We start from the raw sequence: 20,381 nt of genomic DNA, 5'->3' as shown, positions 1-20,381 counted from the left end.
CAACCAGTAAAACTGAAAGGATTGTTAGCAATAGATGTGTTTGCTTCAATGATTTTAACTCATTTCAATTATAGACAATGATTCTGAACTCTGCTTTGATTTCTTACAAGAGATCATTATTTTCTATGTACAAAATGTAAAACAGTTGCACAAAACGTAAGAACTATTTTTTTAAAAGATGAAATCAATAATTTAAGAAAAAAATCAGTGGAAGTTTTACTTTTCTATTTGATATGAAAGGGTTTTTTTTCAGATGATCAGTCATAATAATTTTTGTAAAATCAAGGGTGTAAAATCAAGGTTCCTGTCTCGCTAGTATACTGTACTAATGAGCAACTTCTAAGTCTAGTAATTCAGTCTTGAAGAACCCAGAACCTCCCGTTGTAATGGTGATTATAATATTTCACTGTTGAAACTGTCGTTGTATTAAATGATCATGAAATATCTAATCCATCACTGTTGAAAGCTAAAAAAAAAAGATGAAAACTTGAATATAATTATTTATAGTAAGTATATGCAATACATTGCAAACACTTTTGATCAATTAAATAAGAAATTCTATCGACTTGAGTATGCAAGCTGCTATTTTCTTTTAGATATGATGCAAGATACAAGTACTAGTGCCACTAAATGTTACAAATGGGAGCAATAAAATTGTACACAGTCTTATGTTGTTTTGAAAGCCATAAACGTAAATGTTTTGTTCTTTTGTTAAAATAAAATGTTTGAAACATGATGATTTGTCCCCACTACATCTTAGGGCAGGACAAGGGATCGTTCCTTTTCTCATTCAAATAAAATTCTCACCTTCCCGTGTTGCTGTGTTCTTTTATGTTGACACGTCATAAAAACTATCGTCTTTTCTTTTTATTTTAAGACGACAGCATTTTCTTCCTGGAAGCAAATGGTGTGGGGAAATTGAGTTTATATTGAGCTTCTCTGCAACAAGCATTCCAGTTTCCGCTTATTTGAGTGAAAATGACATTAAATGCCAGTGTTTTAATGAGTAACCGTATGCTCAAAAGGATGTAATTACATTTAATTCAATTTAGATACGCAATGTTTGAAACGGTTTAACAACTTTTCACTACAATCTACTTGTTTGTTTGTTCGTTTGGTAGTGGGTTTTTTTTTTTTTGGGGGGGGGGGGGGGTTAGTTTATTTTGTATGAAAAGTTACTCTGTATATGCTTCATATACATGTACCCGTGTACATATATTTTTATGAATGAAATTTAAATATCCTCATAAAACCGACTTACTGTTTTTATTCTCTTTTTGAAGGGGGGGGGGGGTTGTGTGCTCTTGTGCTAAAACGGTTAATTTATGTAAATTGTAAACTTAATGTGAATTGTTTCATTTGAATACATTATTGTGCAATTTATTGTGTTTGAAAAAAACAAACCACCATAGCCAACCGCAAATACCGTTCCGATAGTTGGACAAAACACTAAAAGACATTGACTTAAAAGAAAGATTACGACATATTCTTATTGATAAATGATAAAGTCGTGCATGGTCTGATAATTTTTCCATGAAACATGCTGCATAATTAAAGCAGTAAAAGTAAATAAAATGTATAACCAAAAGCATTAACAGAAATTGTGAACAAATTGGTTTTTCTTTCCACACTGTTTCAATTCCATCAGAAAGTTTTTAGGTGCCGACATGGAACAGATATGTCGCAAACACAACTACAGTTGCCAGAGGCAGTCAACTTCCGATCCGCTGAAACTGAAAGAGATTTGCCACACCTTAGAGTGTATATTAATTGAATACTGTGTCTAACATTGGTAATTGGCAGTGTGTTATGATTTATTCTTGAAGTTGGTTTTTAGCAATGTCAGCATGTTAACCCTGGCAAGTATTTCTTACGTAAAGATATCAATAAATAGCATCTATTATAAACTTCTTATTGTATATTAGTTGGAATAAAACAAGAAATCCTGATGAAATAATTTAGAATGTTAGTGGAAAACATGGAATAAACTTTCTTGTACACGGATTTGTTCAGAAGCTAGAACCATATTTTATTTAATGCAGACACACAAAACACGCATCATTAGCGAGCACTGTTAATATCCTATTTGTTTTCAATTTATGATTGCTAACACAACACGGTTAGAGCAGAACGTCGAGGCAGTGATATTGATTTAATTATAGAACAAAGACAAAAATTGCGGGTGTAACTAATAAAAATCTCTGTTGTCTTTAGCCAGTCACATATATGTTCTGAGATGTTGAATTATATCAGATAATGGACATTCATGATCCGACATGAAGGACTTACGTTGCAGTTGTTTACACGTACCTTTGATCAATTAACAACTGTACAATAAAGGCACACGTATAACAGTCTTGAATTCATATTCCAGAAACATTAACGAGTTCTAAGGTTTACGAAATGGAACGTTAAAAACTTTTATTTTGAACAAATTAAAGAAAATACTATAATACTGTACATAAATAATTAGGCCGGTCCTATGCAATCTGAATATTATTATAGCTATCAGATCTTCAATGTTTTATTGACTTTTTTTTTTTAAGAATAACCTCATCATGAAAAATAATATTGATGTGAAATAAAATCACATTAGAACATGGAATGCTATGAGAATACATCAGTATTCTCCACATTCGTAAATGAACAATGTATAATTTCTATTTTAAGTAAATGCACTAGTATTTTATATTTCAAATGCAACACCGTACTTGCTGAACCAGTAATCATTTGGAGACCATTTCGTGTCATTAACATACAAATAGAAAAACTGCGTATAAAGAGTCTTGTTGGTTAGAAAATGGTAACTGAACCAGAGAGGAGCTACCGATGTATTTGTTGCCTCCAAAGAATAAACAAATTATCAAATTTTGTTCTTTAAAACGCGATCCTTATGAAATAAATGTCATTTCTTCAGCTCATTGGTGCCAAAACACACGACATACGGTAGAGATATGAGTATTCATGAGTTTTGAATATGGACGCGCATTGTTCGAAACAATATATTGCTCATTAGTCTGATTTCCCAGGTGGAAACTAACCTTTGGTGATATAATCCCAGCGTCTCCGATGACAGATCTCCTTTTGTTCCAGTTCTCATTTAGGATACATGGTTGGCATTGTGTGGGATACGCTTACATTCACCTGTAACGCAGTGAAATTTGATCCAATTCAATATACATGTATCTTGAATGACAACCGTTACCGCCCTGTGAACTTAGTATTATGAGTGACTAATGCATCATAGAATATCGGGGTAGTTTTTTTGTTCTCTGTGAAAAAGAGCTCTCTCTCTCTCTCTCTCTCTCTCTCTCTCTCTCTCTCTCTCTCTCTCTCTCTCTCTGCATCAACACCGGTACTTCAATAGAAGATCAACACCGGTACTTCAATAGAAGAATACAATTTGCGGTTAGGAGGTAAAAGGTCCGGGTCGAAATAATCTGGACATCAGAGTACCGTCTGCTCAATACATATACATTGAGAAACCTTTGCGTGCCAAACATAAAACTTTAAAGAGTAGGAGACCGCCATTAGTTGTAGACCGTATGGTCAAAAGTCAAGGATCAAACCACACTGGATAAAGAACATCGTCGGAACCCACGGGTTTTCTACCCGTTACATTACTTTCAAGGAGTGTGACAGATAGAAAAACCGTGGGTTCCGACGATGGCTATAGAAGATTACCATGGGAACCTCTATGAATGCCGCTCCATGCATAGTGTAAAGATCATGGTCATTTACAATATTTTTTTTTTACACATAGTGGCATAAATATTTTTCATACTTTTTTTGTTTTTTCCCAGAAGTGTATAAATGCATATATTTGTTCAATGTCTGACGAGGAAATGAGATCCCTTGACTCAAATTCCATCTTTGCTCATGTAACAACAAATGTTGTCGTTCGTGAACGATGATAGTTTTGCTAAGCTTTGTACAAAACAAAGCACATTAATGAGATTCGTTTAATGGAGAACTTTAGAAGGTCGCGATCTGTAGAACAAATCAATCAAATATGGTCAATAAAGAGTAATTATTATTTTTTTTTTAGACTATTTGTGTTTTCGTTCCGAGAGACAAAGTAGAAGAGCAATTACGAAATCATGAAGACATTTAGCGATTATTTCTTCTCTCCATGCTAGCCGTCAACGCTGTTATCTAGAATTGTTTATGTTGTCAGGGAGAACTTATCGCGTGACCACTGCTTCTAAAGAATTCAAATGATGTAATGGAAGAGAGAATCAAAGACCAATCTTTTCAATATGAGCCTCTTATATAATTCTCAATCATATTTTACGACACAGTTGAGACAGTATCTGAGTTATGACAGCGTGCAGCATGTTAATGCAATCTTTTGTCGTGTAAAACTGAAAATCACTTAAAGAGTAATATTAACATTATGTACGCTTGACCACAACGCTGAAAATTGCAGCTTTTAAGCTACGCTGAAGATAAACACGGTATAAATGATCTATTATTAAGGTACATGTATGACATAACAATATCTGTCAAGACCTTGCCTCTTTTAGAAGAACATCAATTGGTTTTTTATATTACTTATAAATTATTGAAATCAAATCCCAAAAAACCTAAAGATAAACACGGAAGTTTATATTACCTGAACTCCTCCCCAAATTCCTGAGGAGAAGAAATTCAAAGTTGAGATTTACAAATCCGTTTCATTTTGTAGATTACATTGTAAAGCACCATCAGCAATTTTTAGGTTACATACCGTTTTGACAAAGAATTTATTCTTTATATTACAGAGTATGGTTCTTAGTAATTTACTGGCCACTGCGATCACTTTTCAATTTTGCTTTTATTGCCATTTTTTGCACAGTAAAAACAATTTCTATTCCGTTCATTTTCCCCCTAATTCTACGTTGATTTCTCTTATTTTATGTTATCCAGGAGGTGCACATACATGAAAAAGAGACGACCTTATACCTTGACGAGTAAACTACATATTGGTCAATAACTTGAACTGTCATCAATCTATAATTTTCCTTGCTAGTTTCTTTGAAAGTCGATATTTTTTATCCTTCGTTTATACAATTAATAAAATTTGGGGGAAATAAGCAGAATTTCCAAGAATTACACCTACATATTTACATGAGTTTTACACAAACAATGTCGATAGCAATGAAGGTACTTATATAAATTCTCGACACATTTGCAACTTTTTTAAGACTTCACATATTTCACGATACGATAAATTACTAAAATTAGGGGGGATAAAATTGATTGGAACTGTGAAATCTGTTTCAGCACATGAATATTTAACCAAAGAGCATTTCTATAGATAATCTCATCTTTTATTCATCTTTGCCACTTTAGTCTAAAAATTGTTTGACATGCCCCCGCGATTAAATTGCATTGTGTTTCCGAACACTTGTTGTCTGGGCTGTATGACCGCGAGAAGAGCTTGAATATAGATTCTGCGGGAAATACCCAATGCCCTATGCAATATGTACACGCAGTTATGTATTATCTTTTAAGCAAATCTTGATAGCGAAAAAATATATGAAATCTATTTTGCCATTCGATGTAAAAAAAACAAAAACAAAAACAAAAAAACCCAACAAGTTTTATCTTCAAATTTCAATCATCTAACACTTATTTCAAAGTGAAGTTGCAGAAGATTATGGCGTGTACAACGTTGCTTTATTATTGTTTTTTAAATAAATGCAATAATATTATTATTAGTGGGAAAGGCAATTTCAGGAATGCAAGAACACATTTACAACAAAATTACAATGTATGTGCAAACAATTTTTACTTTAAAATGATCATTTTTTTTTAAACTGAACAAGTAAACTGATATTACAGGGATTGACTCTGTAAGATGCAAAGAAAATAATTGGTGTGCATTACCTATTATAATTATGAAGAGCGTTTTTCTTATGCGGTTTCATCCTTTAGATTTGTGACTAAAATTCGTCGCCCAAACACGTTGTACAAATCATCTTCCATTTTAAAGATTTTTTTTTTCAAATTAAAATTAAAATTTAAAGAAGTATGTTTATTGTTAATACTCTAAAAGCCTTCATTTAACTATCACAAAAGGTTTTCTACAAAGTCAAACCAAGTAACATACATAATCAAAAGTGTCGTTTCATCGTAAAAAGTTATGCATGATGTAGCTGGAACTTTAACATGTGAAGAAGAGCATAAACAACAAAGTCATGCTTTTTTCATTGCTGTGAAACACAATGATAAAATATTCATTTTTGCCTCAATGATTTCACATAGAATCTTGCCAATCATCATAGTCAGTTCTTCTCCCTGTATATCTTTTATTATTTTACATAGTCATATATAATGCATGAATTAATTTTTTCTGTTAAAAGTAGTACTGATCCTTTAATTTTTTATTTACACGATCTTTTTGCTTATGATTGTTTTAAATCTATTTTTTATTTCGAACACAAACTATTAATAGTTTAAATGGAAAATTACTTATTTAAAAGACAATGTTCATAACGATGTCCATTGGAAACAGGAGCGTTTAACATAAAGGATGCTACTAGTAAGATTTGACTTACATTGTAAGTAGGGTCATAAGTAGGACATAGGTGGAATCTTAGGACCTACATAAGTCATACTTAAGAATGTCTTATACCGTAACATAAAGCAAACTTAGCAATGTCTTAGCTAAGTCATGCTTATGTTAAAAAGTAAATACGAATTGTTCATGTCTTTTATCGAATTTGAATGCATTTGGTAATGAATCGATATCTTAGGTTGATATCATATTTATAGATACACGCGTGCTTGGTATTTTTAGGTAGAGGTAAATGTACAGACACAAAAATTCAAGGTGGCATGAGTGTAAATATATGCACCTAAAATTTTCAAAAAGCTCAAAGCAATGGATCTCAGGCAATGCATTCAGTCTATTGTTGTTACTTCTTTGTTTTGATGAATTTTCAGTAGTCGTTCTCGAAGACTGCCTGTGGCGTAATGTCGCGATGCCGTTAAAACTTGATAGAATAATAATGGGGATTTCTTTTTATCGTTTATTCTACATCTTACCTCAACAATAAGGTAATTTCTCTAGTCTGACTATAATTTCTTCGCTAAGTCAATATATTGAATTGAGGCAATAATCGTCTTTAAAATCACTGAGGGTTTTTTGTCTAAAAACGTCCTTTTCATAATTTCTCAGGTTTTGCGAGTTTACAAATATAGTCACGAATACTTCTTGTAAACTTACCATTACGTGATTACAACCTATTCAACTGCCCACTTGCATACTATGTGAAATATGTTACAGCTCATTACGACCATTGCTAATGTTTATATCAATTAAACAAAAACTATGATATTGGTGAATATCATGATATTAATTGTGTTAGAATTATGTTATAAATACACTGTATTTACATGCTGAATTGAAATAACTAACAGATAAACTTCTAAATTTGTGTAAAACAAACTTTGGATAAACTTAAGCCACCTCTATCGGCCGCATAAGTTTTGGGTAAATTGTCCTAATATTATTCTTTCTAGGCCGTCTGCAACGACACTTTGTCGAGGGCGGGAACGTTTTCACTGGATTACACATCTATGTTGCAAAAGTACATGTATGCCCACCTACCTACCATATACAAAATTTATTTAAAAGAATAAATGTTCTGACGTCACCTTTCGTCAAATCTATGAAAGAGTTAGAGTATTTATTCCAGATTAATTTGATATAGATTGAAGAATTTTATGGTCTTCAATGTATAAAAAAAGCAATTAAAACTAAAAGTGATTATCCAAAGAGCTCTACTGAATTTTATTTTTAAAAGTTTCAAGTATTTTCATCAAAATGGATGTTTAAAAAAGACGAAATCGAATACTAGGATATGAACAACTGACTTGTCATTTTGGCATTAATGTGCAATTATTGTACTTACCATTAATTATCACAAATGTGGAATTATATTCTTTAAATATTTTGTTCAATACTTACTTTTTCCAACAATGATTCAGTGTAACAGTGAAGAAAAGGATGTATTGTTAAGAAAACTTCATTTATTTTGGTTTATAGCATTTAAGGATAAAACTGCGATCTTATGCAATTTGGAGAGTATTTATTTTAATCATTTGATGAATTATTCGTAATCAATTCATTAACTCACCAAAACAAAGGAAGTCATTGTTTTTCAAAAGAAACAAAACTGGATTATAAATCCATTTTCCTTTTAATTTTGGTGTAATTTTAACTAACTTGAAAGTCTTTGAATCAAACTCGACCGATCCCCGAAAAGCACCATGTCGATAAAAAGATCACACAAATCGTTTTTCAGCAAATATCTGGAAATCAGTGTGACATGTTCACGGAATTAACTTTGGTATCATCTATAATCAAGGAAGTCTGTTAGAATTAGCAGTAGTCACCATCATCAGATTAAAACCATTTCATGTAGCATTTCGTCGTGCAAATCATGTACTGTAAAAATATTATCGGACATTTTGTTCTTCATTCAATTACAGGTAAAACGCTTTGTGGGTTTTTGCTATCTTTATTGGGAACATTAAGTGGCGGTACATGCGCACATTACCGTATCAGGGTGAATAATGGATGAAAACTTAAACGATAGAGCACTACAAAAAATCTATTGTCTATCGCAAAGAGCAGAGAATGGACAGAGTTAGTATTTAATTGGAATTTACTTCACATATTGAATACAGCATTAGGTTTAGACAATGCACGGATTACGAAACTATTCAAATATAACATATTTTCTGATTTGCCAAAAACAAACATGTCAACCCTTATATCAACATTACAGATCTAAAGTCAAACACCATTAAAATACTTTTCCTCGCCCTCCCCTTGTCTCAACAGATATTGCATTACCGCCAATTTCTAATCAATCTTAATAACAATCTTATAATCAATAATGGGGCCACATATCGAATTATTTATATCTTTATAGCTCGTCCAATTCAAAATTGAGACGTATTCGTGCAGACGAGCGTGTGCTTTTTATTTTCATGCCATTATTGGATCGTTTCAACAGTTTTCTTAGAATCCCAACAACATACTTTCTAACAAATTTTAAAACCTCAAATATCCAATTACTGTATCATATTAATATTATTTTGAGCCAAAGTAGACTATAAATAGGGAACCACTAATTTTACATGCGCCGAGTTCGGCATTTGTAAGAATCAAGAGCCACGATACTTTTTTTGAGCAATTTAAAAATAATTTATATTTTTTCTGGTTTTTACATAATGCAGAAAATTGCATTAATTTCGTTTACACTGTGCATATACCCAAACCTATGATGGTGCATTGCTGTTTCCTATAAGAACACGAAAAAAGTGTACTTTATAAAAGTAGCACGAGCAAGTCTTTCTTCTGTATGACGTCGGCTATTTTCACTGATAATTGTACATGTCCTTGACATGATCCAAACGTATATATATGTACTCGAGCATGTGCAATTAAAACAGCCAGACCAAGGTCATCATACTTTATTTATATCGAATGGAAGATGTCTGCAAATTGCTGCTAGAGCTAATGTATTCTGGCTATTTTTTTTCTCATCCTCTGCACCGATGTACTATTGCTCTCTGGGTTGTGTTTTTTAAGTTGGCTATGTTATATTGATATATTTACTGCTATGCTGTGTTGATTAATTAACCCTAATCCTGCGTTCACAAGTACATGTATTGTGTAAAATGCACTCTGTATCGTTTTCGTGAATCCATATTAGATTATCATCCTGGTATTTGTATAAAAGAAACCTCTCTCAAATAATGCATCAGAATTGTCTGGAAAATCAATTCGTATGGTTGTTCTCCATTTGGGGCCAGGAAAACTTAAATGTACACGTTTTGAAGATAACAATTGACTAACATAAGAAAGTGTTTAACAATATTTCAAAGATGTATCATCTGTCAGTATCATTAACATGGTGTCTTTATTTTTTGCGCAATTAATCCCCCCCCCCTTTCTTCAAAATGTTTAACACACTCGTTTTGTGATCCCACTACCCTATTCCCCAATATCTATTCGACCCCGCGGATTGATTTTCTTTTAAAACAAATTCTTCAACAATTGTTATAGCACTTGTATCACTTCATCAATATACCTAGAACTATTGCCAAGTAAAAAAAGAAAGATTCAATGTTCAAGCATCATGTTTTTGAGTGAAGTTGCCTGCCTGCCACGCAAATAATTGATTAAAAATATATACAGATATTTAGTACATGCCAGGAACGTAGCATCTGGCAGGGGGAGGGAGGGGCCCATTTTTTTCTCGCAGGAGTCTAAAATAAGCATATAAAAAATTGGATTATCATGGCTATGCCCCCCCACCCCCAATTTTTTGGGAGCATACAAACTACGTGTAAAGAATTGAAGTGAAAATCAAGAAATTATCAGTGAAATCAAAGTTATAGTCGGTATACGCAACCCCCCTCCCTCCCGCACACACAGGGTTTTGAAGCATGAATATATAGTAGTACATGCTGCAAACTCTAACACATTTCATTCTGAACTTGCACCACCGATTACAGAGAACTCAATATCTAATTGCTTTTTGTAAACTAATATGGAAATGATTTCGTCAATTACTAATTATTATATGTTAAGAATTTTAACTTGAATTTTTTTTTAAATTTATTAATAATTCTAAACTAAAGATTGGAAATTAGTACAAAGGACAATAATTTTTTCAATCAAAAGGCTAATTAAAATATAAACTTTACAATAATACACTTGACTTCCTTCCTCTAAAAAAATAACTGAATAGTGCGGATATACACTTTGCAACATGGGAAAAAGATTTGAGTTACTGCCCTATCTAGCTTAGTGAGCGGATCTAAGGGAAAAGGTGGATAAGGCAAGCGCAGTAACTCCATTTTCCAACGAAGACCTCTCAGGTGCAATCATTATGCATCATTATCATCAAAATTATGTTCAATTTAAAAATAGCCACTTATTATTAACTGCGCTCTCACTGAAAGGTCTCATATCATTAACAAAGTAATTGCAATGTTCTTAATGACCTTTGTCTAATGGTTGAATATATACTGTCGTCTATCAAAGGTATAGGTTAAAAAAAAAGATATCATTTTAAAAGACATCAAAATAATGTGACAATTGCAAATTTGATCACCTGAGCGTCTTAACATGGTAATTAAAAAAACAAAACAATGCGTTACATTGTTTTAAAGAGCCTTCTTAATAAAAAGTTCAACAAGGAAGTGTCAGGCGTGCAGTTAGTATGACAAACTTTGGTTTCGTTTCAATTTCAAGACTTTTAACAATCATTGTTTTTATAATTATATCAAAATCGCAAACCGCTGAATATGCAAATGACCCTTATTCAATGAAATTTGTAGCTCGTGCCGATTTCAAATGTCGAGAAATTTTAATATTTCCTGATCATAACCCGTGAATCATGATCATTTGACTGTGTGCATCAGACGAAATTACTTCCTGTATTTGTGACCGTTTCTTTAAACTTCCTGTCCTAAGCGATCATGGTAAGTTTTGTTTAATTTTTCTGTATTCTATTTTCTTTTTTAACCTGCTTGATATTTTTCGATAAAATCAATATATCCAAAGTATTTGAATTTTAGTTTACATATGTCAATGTCGACAATTACACAGGTGTACGTTTTAAAATCTATGCATGTTGGTCTTATATTACAGGTGTTTAAATACCTGTTGGTATTAGTGTGTTGTGTGTACGCTAGCTATGGTCGACTTTCCGAGCTCTTCCTGGATAAAGAATGGGAAGAATTCAAGCAAATTCACAACAAAGTATACTCAAAGCAAGAGGAAAACAGGAGGTGGGATGAACCATCTAAACATACATAAACATTTTAGATTTCTGAGACTTAAATTTTTTATTTTTTTTTAGAGAAATGAAGCTCAAAAATTGTTCATTTTTTTAAACACCAATTTATCAGGTTCTGAAACGGGCAAAACATCGTAGAAACGTAGATACTTATATCTACAATTAAGAAAGTGAATGAAATGCCCCCTTAATCAAATTCGTCATAATTTAAGTGCACGTGATAACGTCAAATATTCAGACAGTGTTGTGTTTAAATGTCTATATTCAAGTCAGAAAATAATGTTTAGACGATATGCGATCGTCTTTAATTTTTACCCCAGGTGGAATATTCACGACCCAATTCGACCCGTTGTCTTCCGACTTATATAATAAATACTTGTATTTTCAGGAGACTGATTTGGTTAAAGAATATTGATAAAATCACTGAACACAATATGGAGGCTGACAATGGTCACCACAGCTACAGACTCGGGATGAACGAGTTCGGGGATATGGTACGTACTTAATTGTAATCCGTCAACCCAACCCAAATTCCCCCCCCCCCTTTTTTTTTAAATAAGACGAAATAAAAGAAAACAAGAAAATTGAACATGTACCATTCGGTCCACTTGATACAAACTGAAAGGTTTGGAAAGATGACATAGGAAATAGCATTCAGCCACCGTACCATCACATATAAGGTGACTTAATGCAAGAGATTCATCTTGTTAGACGGTCAATAAGGCAGTTTATTAAACCCACATATGATTATTCTTACGCGAGATCTGGGCTGCGTTCAAGATCGTAGCAACTAGCCTAGTCGCTAAGTCGTAGATATCTAAGTCTCAGATTTGAAGTCGGAAATATTCAACTTAAGACGGCTTACATCTGTCGTTCGGTATAATAACGTTAACGGGCGTTGCCTTCAGCAAATGTGATTTTCCAGGGGGGGGGGGGGGGAATAAATATTTATATTTGCCTAACAATCATGCAATCAATGATTAATATAATTCAATATTGCAAATTCTTTTTCTTAGCTTTAATTTGCATTGAATTAAAACGTCATTTCAACAAAACAGCGCAATTTTTTTGTTTCTTCATATTATCTTCTTTTTTATTTAAAATTTAAACGTCAACTTGTGGCAAAAATGATTGAAATCTCGATAAAAGTGATACCTGTAGGGAAACATTTGCTGACCATATAAACTATATAAACTTATACATAATATATTATTTTCTTAAAATAATTGACATTGAAACACATAACTCCTTTTATAAACATCGTTAATATCATTTGGTATTAAAAAAAAACCATTGATTTGTTTAATAAACTCTTAGTACAGTTTTACACGTTAAGTGTATCAACGTTTGTTCAAGGCAGATTTTCAGATCTATCGCAATTTCAAAAGAACGATGTTCAATTTTTCTGTTCCTGGTCAATTTTTAAACTTCGTACCTATCATGTATAATTAAATTATAAGTCTATGAGATCAAAACTACACCCAATTATAACTCTATCACACACTTGAGTTTTGATCAGAACAAAAAATGATAATAACCCTTATTGAAGTACTTAGTATTTGTTTGAATCATGCACACCTAAAATTTTAAAGCATTTTCCTGATTAAAAATTACTTTATACCTCTTCATATAATTAGTTTATTTACTGTCATGCATAAGCATTAACAAAACCCTTTTTGTACATTGTAAATTTCACTTAAGTCTCTTAAGATATTTGTTAGATCTTTGGTCGATATATTAATTATTGCATTGAACAGTGCACTTGTTATCTAATAATCACAGTTAACTTAAAAGTTGTTGACAACCTATTTGACATATGTACATGTACTTCAAGATAAAAAAGCTTTAAACATGCAACAAACTTCACCAGGAAGCAAAGTTTAAGGGAAATTACTCTTGAGTGCATCTTTATTAGAACATCAAATACAAAATCCAAAAAACGTTACGGTAATTATTCAGTTGCATACAACTTCAAAGTCCTTGATATTTATAAGATGATATATGTGTATCATCAAGCGCGTTCTAAAATTTAAAATTTCTCGTTGTCGTTATAAAGTGGCTTCGAAATGCACTTTTCCAACCACATATACATTTCAAACACTTAAAATCTTTACCTTCAACAATCAACAGCTACACTTTTGTTCAGATTTTTTCCAAAAATTTATTTTAAACTGTTTGACAGACAAGTGGAGAAATGGCAGCGATGTTGAACGGAGCGAGAGGACACAGTGTTGTCAATGGCAGCACATTTCTCCCGCCAAACAATCTGCAGCTACCAGACACAGTGGACTGGTCAAAGGAAGGTTACGTAACTCCCGTCAAAAACCAGGTATCCGGTTGAAAACTTTGGATAAAAATTCGCTTATTCATGATTGATTAAATTTTTCATCTGATTTTCGGAAAAATGCTTCCCCACAAAAATGACTAAGAGTATCTGAAATTGTGAATCTGTTGGTAAATAAGTGCAAATGTTGGTTCTTAGCACTGTGTAGTTTGATATTACCTCTGCAGGATTTGGTAATTAAGGAGGTCCGTTGGTCAACAAATTAAAAATCAGATCTACCAAAAACTTTCAGATATGAATTTCCGTACCTATAAACCATTATTCAGTTATTAAAAATTCCATACAATTTACATTTTAAATTTGGGTATTTTCTCTATTTTTTTTATATAGAGCTCTACTTCCAAAGGAGATCAATGTAGTCTAAAATTGGCCACAATCATCGAGTCTTCTTAAAACCTTTTTTTTAATTTCAGGGGCAGTGTGGATCCTGTTGGGCTTTTTCGACCACTGGAGGACTGGAAGGGCAACATTACCGAAAAACAGGAAAATTGGTGTCTCTATCAGAGCAAAACCTTCTTGATTGTAGTAAAGGTATGATGTTATAAAAATAATTTTATACCGTATAACGGGTTATTTTGGAGGAGAGCTAATGTTTGCTTGTTTTCGCAGTTATTATTGATCGTCGCTAAAATCCAAAGGTCCATTAATTTTACACTCGCCAAATTTGAAAATTTATTTTTTATGATAATTTTTCAAAGTAGATCTTAAACATTATTAAAATGAATACCTGGCGGTGAAAAATTTGACTACACCTTTAGTCTTTAATTATCTATTTGTTAACGAATAATGGTTACTTAAATTGGTACATGTAAGAGTTGCCCTTTACTAATTTGTGAACTAATTCGATATTATCTTTATCAATGTTAGAAAACATGGGATGTAACGGAGGACTTCCACAGAAAGCCTACAAATACATAAAAGAAAACGGAGGAATTGATACAGAGGAATCTTATCCCTATCTTGCAAAGGTACACACAAATAATATAAATATAGTACATTTAGCTTCTAAATCTTAACTATAGTATTTTTAGCTCACCTGAGCTGAAAGCTCAAATGAGCTATTCTGATCACATTTTGTCCGTCGTCCGTCTGTCCGTCCGTCCGTCCGTCTGTCTGTCCGTCTGTCCGTCTGTAAACTTTTCACATTTTGAACTTCTTCTCTAAAACCGCTTATCCAATTTCAACCAAATTTGGCACAAAGCATCCTTATGTGAGGGTGAATATAAATTGCAGAAATAAAAGTCCGATCTGTATTCAAAGCGGAGAAAACCTTGAAACTGTAGAAAAAGGGGGGTGCATTTTTAAAAATCTTCTTCTCAAGAACTAATTAGTTCAATTCAACGTAGTTTAGCATAAATTATCCTTATGGGAAGGAAAATATAAATTGCAAAAATTAAGTGCTAATTCTGATTCAAATCTGAGTTATTACGAAAATAATAATAAAGGAAATGCGTGTTTCAATCAGTTTAATAGCTTCGGGCTCGGCATACGGTAAGAATTACCTACGGTAAAATGGGTAGGCAAGACTTGGTCTGAGCAAAACAAAAGATTGGCAGGTATTAATCTGCCAATCTCATTAAAATTTCGGGATATTTGATGGACCAGTATATTTGTATTCGCTGTAAATATTGCTGCAAAATAATGCGTATTTGGAATTGACGATTGCCGATCTGCCCCGGCTTTTATTCTGCCACGGCCCGGGTTTGCATACCCATTTTACCAAGACTCGTATTCCATACTTCTAAAACGAGGTTCTTTGTTTAACTATGATGAATTTACTTGCAATGCAACCGTTCGCGTATGAAGGGAAATTTTTGAAACATGCAAAATATATTGGGGCCGATTTTGTGAAGTAAATTAAGGCTAAATATTTCAATGCGTTGACAGTTTTCACACATGACGTTGGTGTTAGCTTGTTCTGATTTTCGTTTCGTTTTCATTATTTATGCTTTGTAACCTGGGAACTATCGTCTGTATTTCGTGATTTTTACGTATCAAATAAAACAGAGACTTCGGTAAATCAAACAGTTAACAGTTTACCTGCGCAAATTAAGCAATATCTGATGTAGGGGTACTGAAGTACAATTCATTCTATCGGTAATTCGGCATTATCTTTTGCGTAATGGTAGATTAATGCAATAGGTTTTGTTGAGATGCTCGGCATTTTCTCGAGTTTATTCAGTTTAAATAGAGTTTGATATCGCTGACGGAAATATGTAGGTATATACATGCATATATGTGATTCATTTAGAAAAAATAAATTGTGTTCTTTATTTGTTATACATGTAGTGCATGTTTCTTGTGTTTAATTGTTACCCTACAATTTCTATTTACTAACCATATTTGAGTGTTAAGCTTCGAATTATAAGCAAGATACAGAGATTTGCTCACAATTCTATGTTTGTACACAGATCTTAAAAGCTACGGATTAAAAAAGTAAAAAAATTGTCAAAATTTATTACGAAAATTTTCAAAGTCTGTTCTTCCAGAAACCAACTTATTGAATTGTAAACTTAACCTTTTTAGCTCACCTGAGGGTGGGGCCACAATGGGGGGGGGTCGAAGTTTAACAAATGAATATGTAGAGTAAATCTTTAAAAATCGTCTTCTCAGAAACTAATCGGCCAGGAAAGCTGAAACTTGTGTGGAAGCATCCTCAGGTAGTGTAGATTCAAAGTTGTGAAAATCATGACCCCCGGGGGTAGGGTGGGGCCACAATGGGGGGTCGAAGTTTAACATGAATATAAAAAGTAAATCTTTAAAAATCTTCTTCTCAGAAACTAATCGGCCAGGAAAGCTGAGACTTGTGTGGAAGCATCCTCAGGTAGTGTAGATTCAAATTTGTGAAAATCATGACCCCCGAGGGTAGGGTGGGGCCACAATGGGGGATCGAAGTTTTACATAGGAATATATACAGTAAATCTTTAAAAATCTTCTTCTCAGAAACTAATCCGCCGGCAAAGCTAGAACTTGTGTGGAAGCATCTTCAGGTAGTGTAGATTCAAAGTTGTGAAAATAATAACCCCTGGGGGTAGGTTGGGGCCACAATGGGGGGTCGAAGTTTAACATGATTAAATAGAGTAAATCTTTAAAAATCTTCTTCTCAGAAACCAGCCAGGAAAACTGAAACTTGTGTGGAAGCATCCTCAGGTAGTGTAGATTCAAATTTGTGAAAATCATGATCCCTGGGGGTAGGTTTGGGCCACAATGGGAGGTTGATGTTTTACATAGGAATAAACAGAGTAAATCTTTAAAAATCTTCTTCTCAGAAACTAATCAGCCAGGAAAGCTGAAACTTGTGTGAAAGCATTCTCAGGTAGTGTAGATTCAGAGTTGTGAAAATAATGATCCCCAGGGGTAGGGTGGGGCCACAATGGGGGGGGGGGTCAAAGTTTAACAAAGGAATATATAGGGTAAATCTTTAAAAATCTTCTCAGAAACTAATCAGCCAGATGATTCTTTATAATTGTTAAGACTTTGGCCCCAGGACAATTCTTTGGCCTCACGAGAAGGTTCAGAGTTTGATGTACGTTTATATCCCATATATAAACTATTGTTAGGGATCTTTTTGAGAACTGCAATACTCAACATATGATATGACTATAAAATCATCCTGTTAGAAAAGGGACTAATGATTATAAACATAAGAATATCCAGGGGAAAATGGATTTTATTTATACAGGATCTACATGTATTATTGTACATTGTCCAGATAGTTTGTATTATGACTCCATTGAGCTGATTTTATCATAACTATTGTTCCTCAGGTGAGCGATGTGGCCCATGGGCCTCTTGTTAGCATTTATAGTTGTGTATAATAACAGGCTCAATTGCAAATCGTTTGAAAACATAAACCTTCATGGTGACTCAATTTCGTGATTCCCCCAAACTTTTCAAGGCTTTTTTACATTCACACGTAGCAGGAAAGTTTTTCTTAACCTACGAATGCGGGTTATGATTTTTTTCTGCAAAGCAAGCTACTGTCAACCCAAATGAAACATCAAAGAGAGCAGTTTATACTCGAAATTAAACAAAGTACTAATTTATCTATCATGCATGAATAACGCCCTTAGTGAATCCGTTAAAACAAAGTCGTTAATATTTTCAGTCTCATGCAAATAATGAACATTAAATATTCCACAGCCATTATATTGAAATATCAAACATTCGCATAAATGAAAAATAATTATTCTACTCTATTTAATGCTTGATGAACCGTTCATAGAAAGAAACCTGCTCATTTCGTCCGTCGGAAGTCGGGGCTACCTGCACTGGTTTCGTCCAAGTAACTGCTGGTGACGAGCTGGCCCTTAAGAAAGCAGTGGCCAGTGTGGGTCCTATCACGGTGTGTATTGACGCCAGTCAACCCTCGTTCCAGCTGTACAAGGGAGGGGTGTATGACGAGCAATCCTGCAATCCAATCGTGTTTGACCACGCTGTCCTGATTGTTGGGTACGGAGTGTATCAAGGCAAGGACTACTGGCTGGTCAAGAACAGGCAAGTTTTCAAAGTACTTACTTATCGATTATATCATACTAAACGTGATGGAAGTGTCCATTGATAGGTCAGTTTAATACAAATGTAGCAATGGAAAACTTTTTAAGGTTATTTCCCCTTAATCTAATGGGTGTTTTTATTTTGTCCTCGTGAGACAATTAAAATTGGTGAACATAATGTTCTCTCTCTTGAAATAAGCATACAAAAGGAGTTTGTAAAAGTGAATCTCCTGCAAAAACATGGTTACTAAAAACAATTTGCATCGTTTCAATATGTTTTAGAATTGGGAAACACTACATATAAGTTTAAACGTCTTGGTCTGTTTTTGTTTTATTTCCAAAACAGTGTCAATCTTTTAACCAAGTTTCAAAATCATTAGGATCACCCTGTCTCAATGAAAATGCGAATATCTATAACTGCACTTCGCAGGCAACCAAAACACAAAATCACATCATTATTAAAAAAAAGAGCAATATTTTGTCCTACATTGTATCAACGACCACTTAAATATTTTAGTTTATTATAATTATGTAATTTTTTGACAGCTGGGGAACGTCTTGGGGAATGGATGGCTACATCATGATGTCTCGAAACCAAAATAACCAATGTGGAATTGCTAACCATGCCGTTTATCCTACTGTGTAGGACAGACAATTTATCAACAGATCAATATTGCCCGGGCTCAGGAAAGTTTGTTAAAAAACTGACCCGAATAAAATATTGAATCCAACTATAGATTTATATTGTCACTTATAACTCGAATAATGCATGCGTTATTGGAATTGCCACTTCACTTATTGTTTCACTGGGAAGGCTATTTTGATCTTTTAAAATCTAAAAGGATGCTTTGTTCTTGTATCATTCTATCACAATAAAATGTACTTTTTGCTTTATTGTTACATATTTGTTTACCTTTGATCGACATTAAAATTAATCAATGCTAACCTCATTGGGTTTTTGAAAAAGAACGCACGTGATCTCAAAGTCACATGATGAAAGACGGTGTAACTACTGCAGAAACATTGGAACTGCCAAATGGTTTAAATGATTTTGATTTCCAAGCGAAACAAGCAAGAAAACGAACGTAACTATGGTAACTGATTCTTTTAATGTGTAACAACTCCAAAACAAAAAAATTGTGTTATTTATATGAACATTTCATAATAGAAAAGTTATACAATATTCAAAGTTTTATTCCTTTCCGACTTACCGTTGGCATATTTAACCTACCAAGTTTATGCAAGTTATCATATGCACCCTATAGATTTTAAAAATGCCAGTATTCTGTTAAAAAAAACAAAGATCTCGATATTCTACTAAACAAGTTGTTATACTTTTATAATAATATGTTTTCTTCAGAAAGTTTTTAATGATCTATCTGTTGAATATGTAATACTGTTATATAAAGTAAAAAAAATCTAAGACTTCTTTTGTAAACAAAATAATTTGATTTCATTTAAGTGTAACAGGATAATAATTATCATTTTAATTTTGAAAAGGACTTCATTTTCTGATCAACGTAGTAATCGTCGTTATATATTATAAGATGCTCAAACAATGACTTTCACACTGACAAGAAGAATCTGGAAGGCCCGATTACCCCCCCCCCCCCAAAAAAAAAAAAAAAAAAAAAAAGAAAACCCAAACAAACTAAAAATTTCAGGAAAAACACAGCATAGAAAATTTTTATATACTTTGTTGAGTAATTATTTTTCAAATATTGGTGTGTTTAG

General features: G+C 33.1%; 1 protein-coding gene and 1 long non-coding RNA gene across 3 annotated transcripts in view; one reads left to right on the top strand and one right to left on the bottom strand.

Annotated features, from left to right (window-relative positions):
- The window catches only part of LOC105341596 (cathepsin K), a 41,993-nt gene extending 22,446 nt beyond the window's left edge, over positions 1 to 19,547 (top strand). Inside the window, exons 1-8 of one of the 2 annotated variants that reach the window (XM_011448189.4) lie at positions 11,347 to 11,490; positions 11,660 to 11,799; positions 12,196 to 12,301; positions 13,990 to 14,136; positions 14,565 to 14,682; positions 15,019 to 15,119; positions 18,377 to 18,648; positions 19,194 to 19,547. In XM_011448189.4, coding sequence (XP_011446491.3) covers positions 11,488 to 11,490; positions 11,660 to 11,799; positions 12,196 to 12,301; positions 13,990 to 14,136; positions 14,565 to 14,682; positions 15,019 to 15,119; positions 18,377 to 18,648; positions 19,194 to 19,293 — 987 coding nt within the window. In that variant the 5' untranslated portion in view covers positions 11,347 to 11,487 and the 3' untranslated portion in view covers positions 19,294 to 19,547. Of the gene's footprint in view, positions 1 to 11,346; positions 11,491 to 11,659; positions 11,800 to 12,195; positions 12,302 to 13,989; positions 14,137 to 14,564; positions 14,683 to 15,018; positions 15,120 to 18,376; positions 18,649 to 19,193 lie in introns of those variants that run through there. The other variant, XM_066076528.1, reaches the window with a different exon arrangement.
- Positions 98 to 3,195, bottom strand: LOC117681108 (uncharacterized). Its single transcript, XR_004595831.2, has 3 exons — positions 3,042 to 3,195; positions 808 to 894; positions 98 to 466 (listed from the first exon to the last, which is right to left on the bottom strand). It is a non-coding gene; the product is annotated as an uncharacterized lncRNA (long non-coding RNA).
- Positions 19,548 to 20,381: the final 834 nt, after the last annotated feature.

This window comes from Magallana gigas, chromosome 2, assembly GCF_963853765.1.
Source record: "Magallana gigas chromosome 2, xbMagGiga1.1, whole genome shotgun sequence".
In the NCBI taxonomy this organism is placed as follows: Eukaryota; Metazoa; Mollusca; class Bivalvia; order Ostreida; family Ostreidae; genus Magallana; species Magallana gigas.
This window is presented reverse-complemented; position numbering and strand designations above follow the sequence as displayed.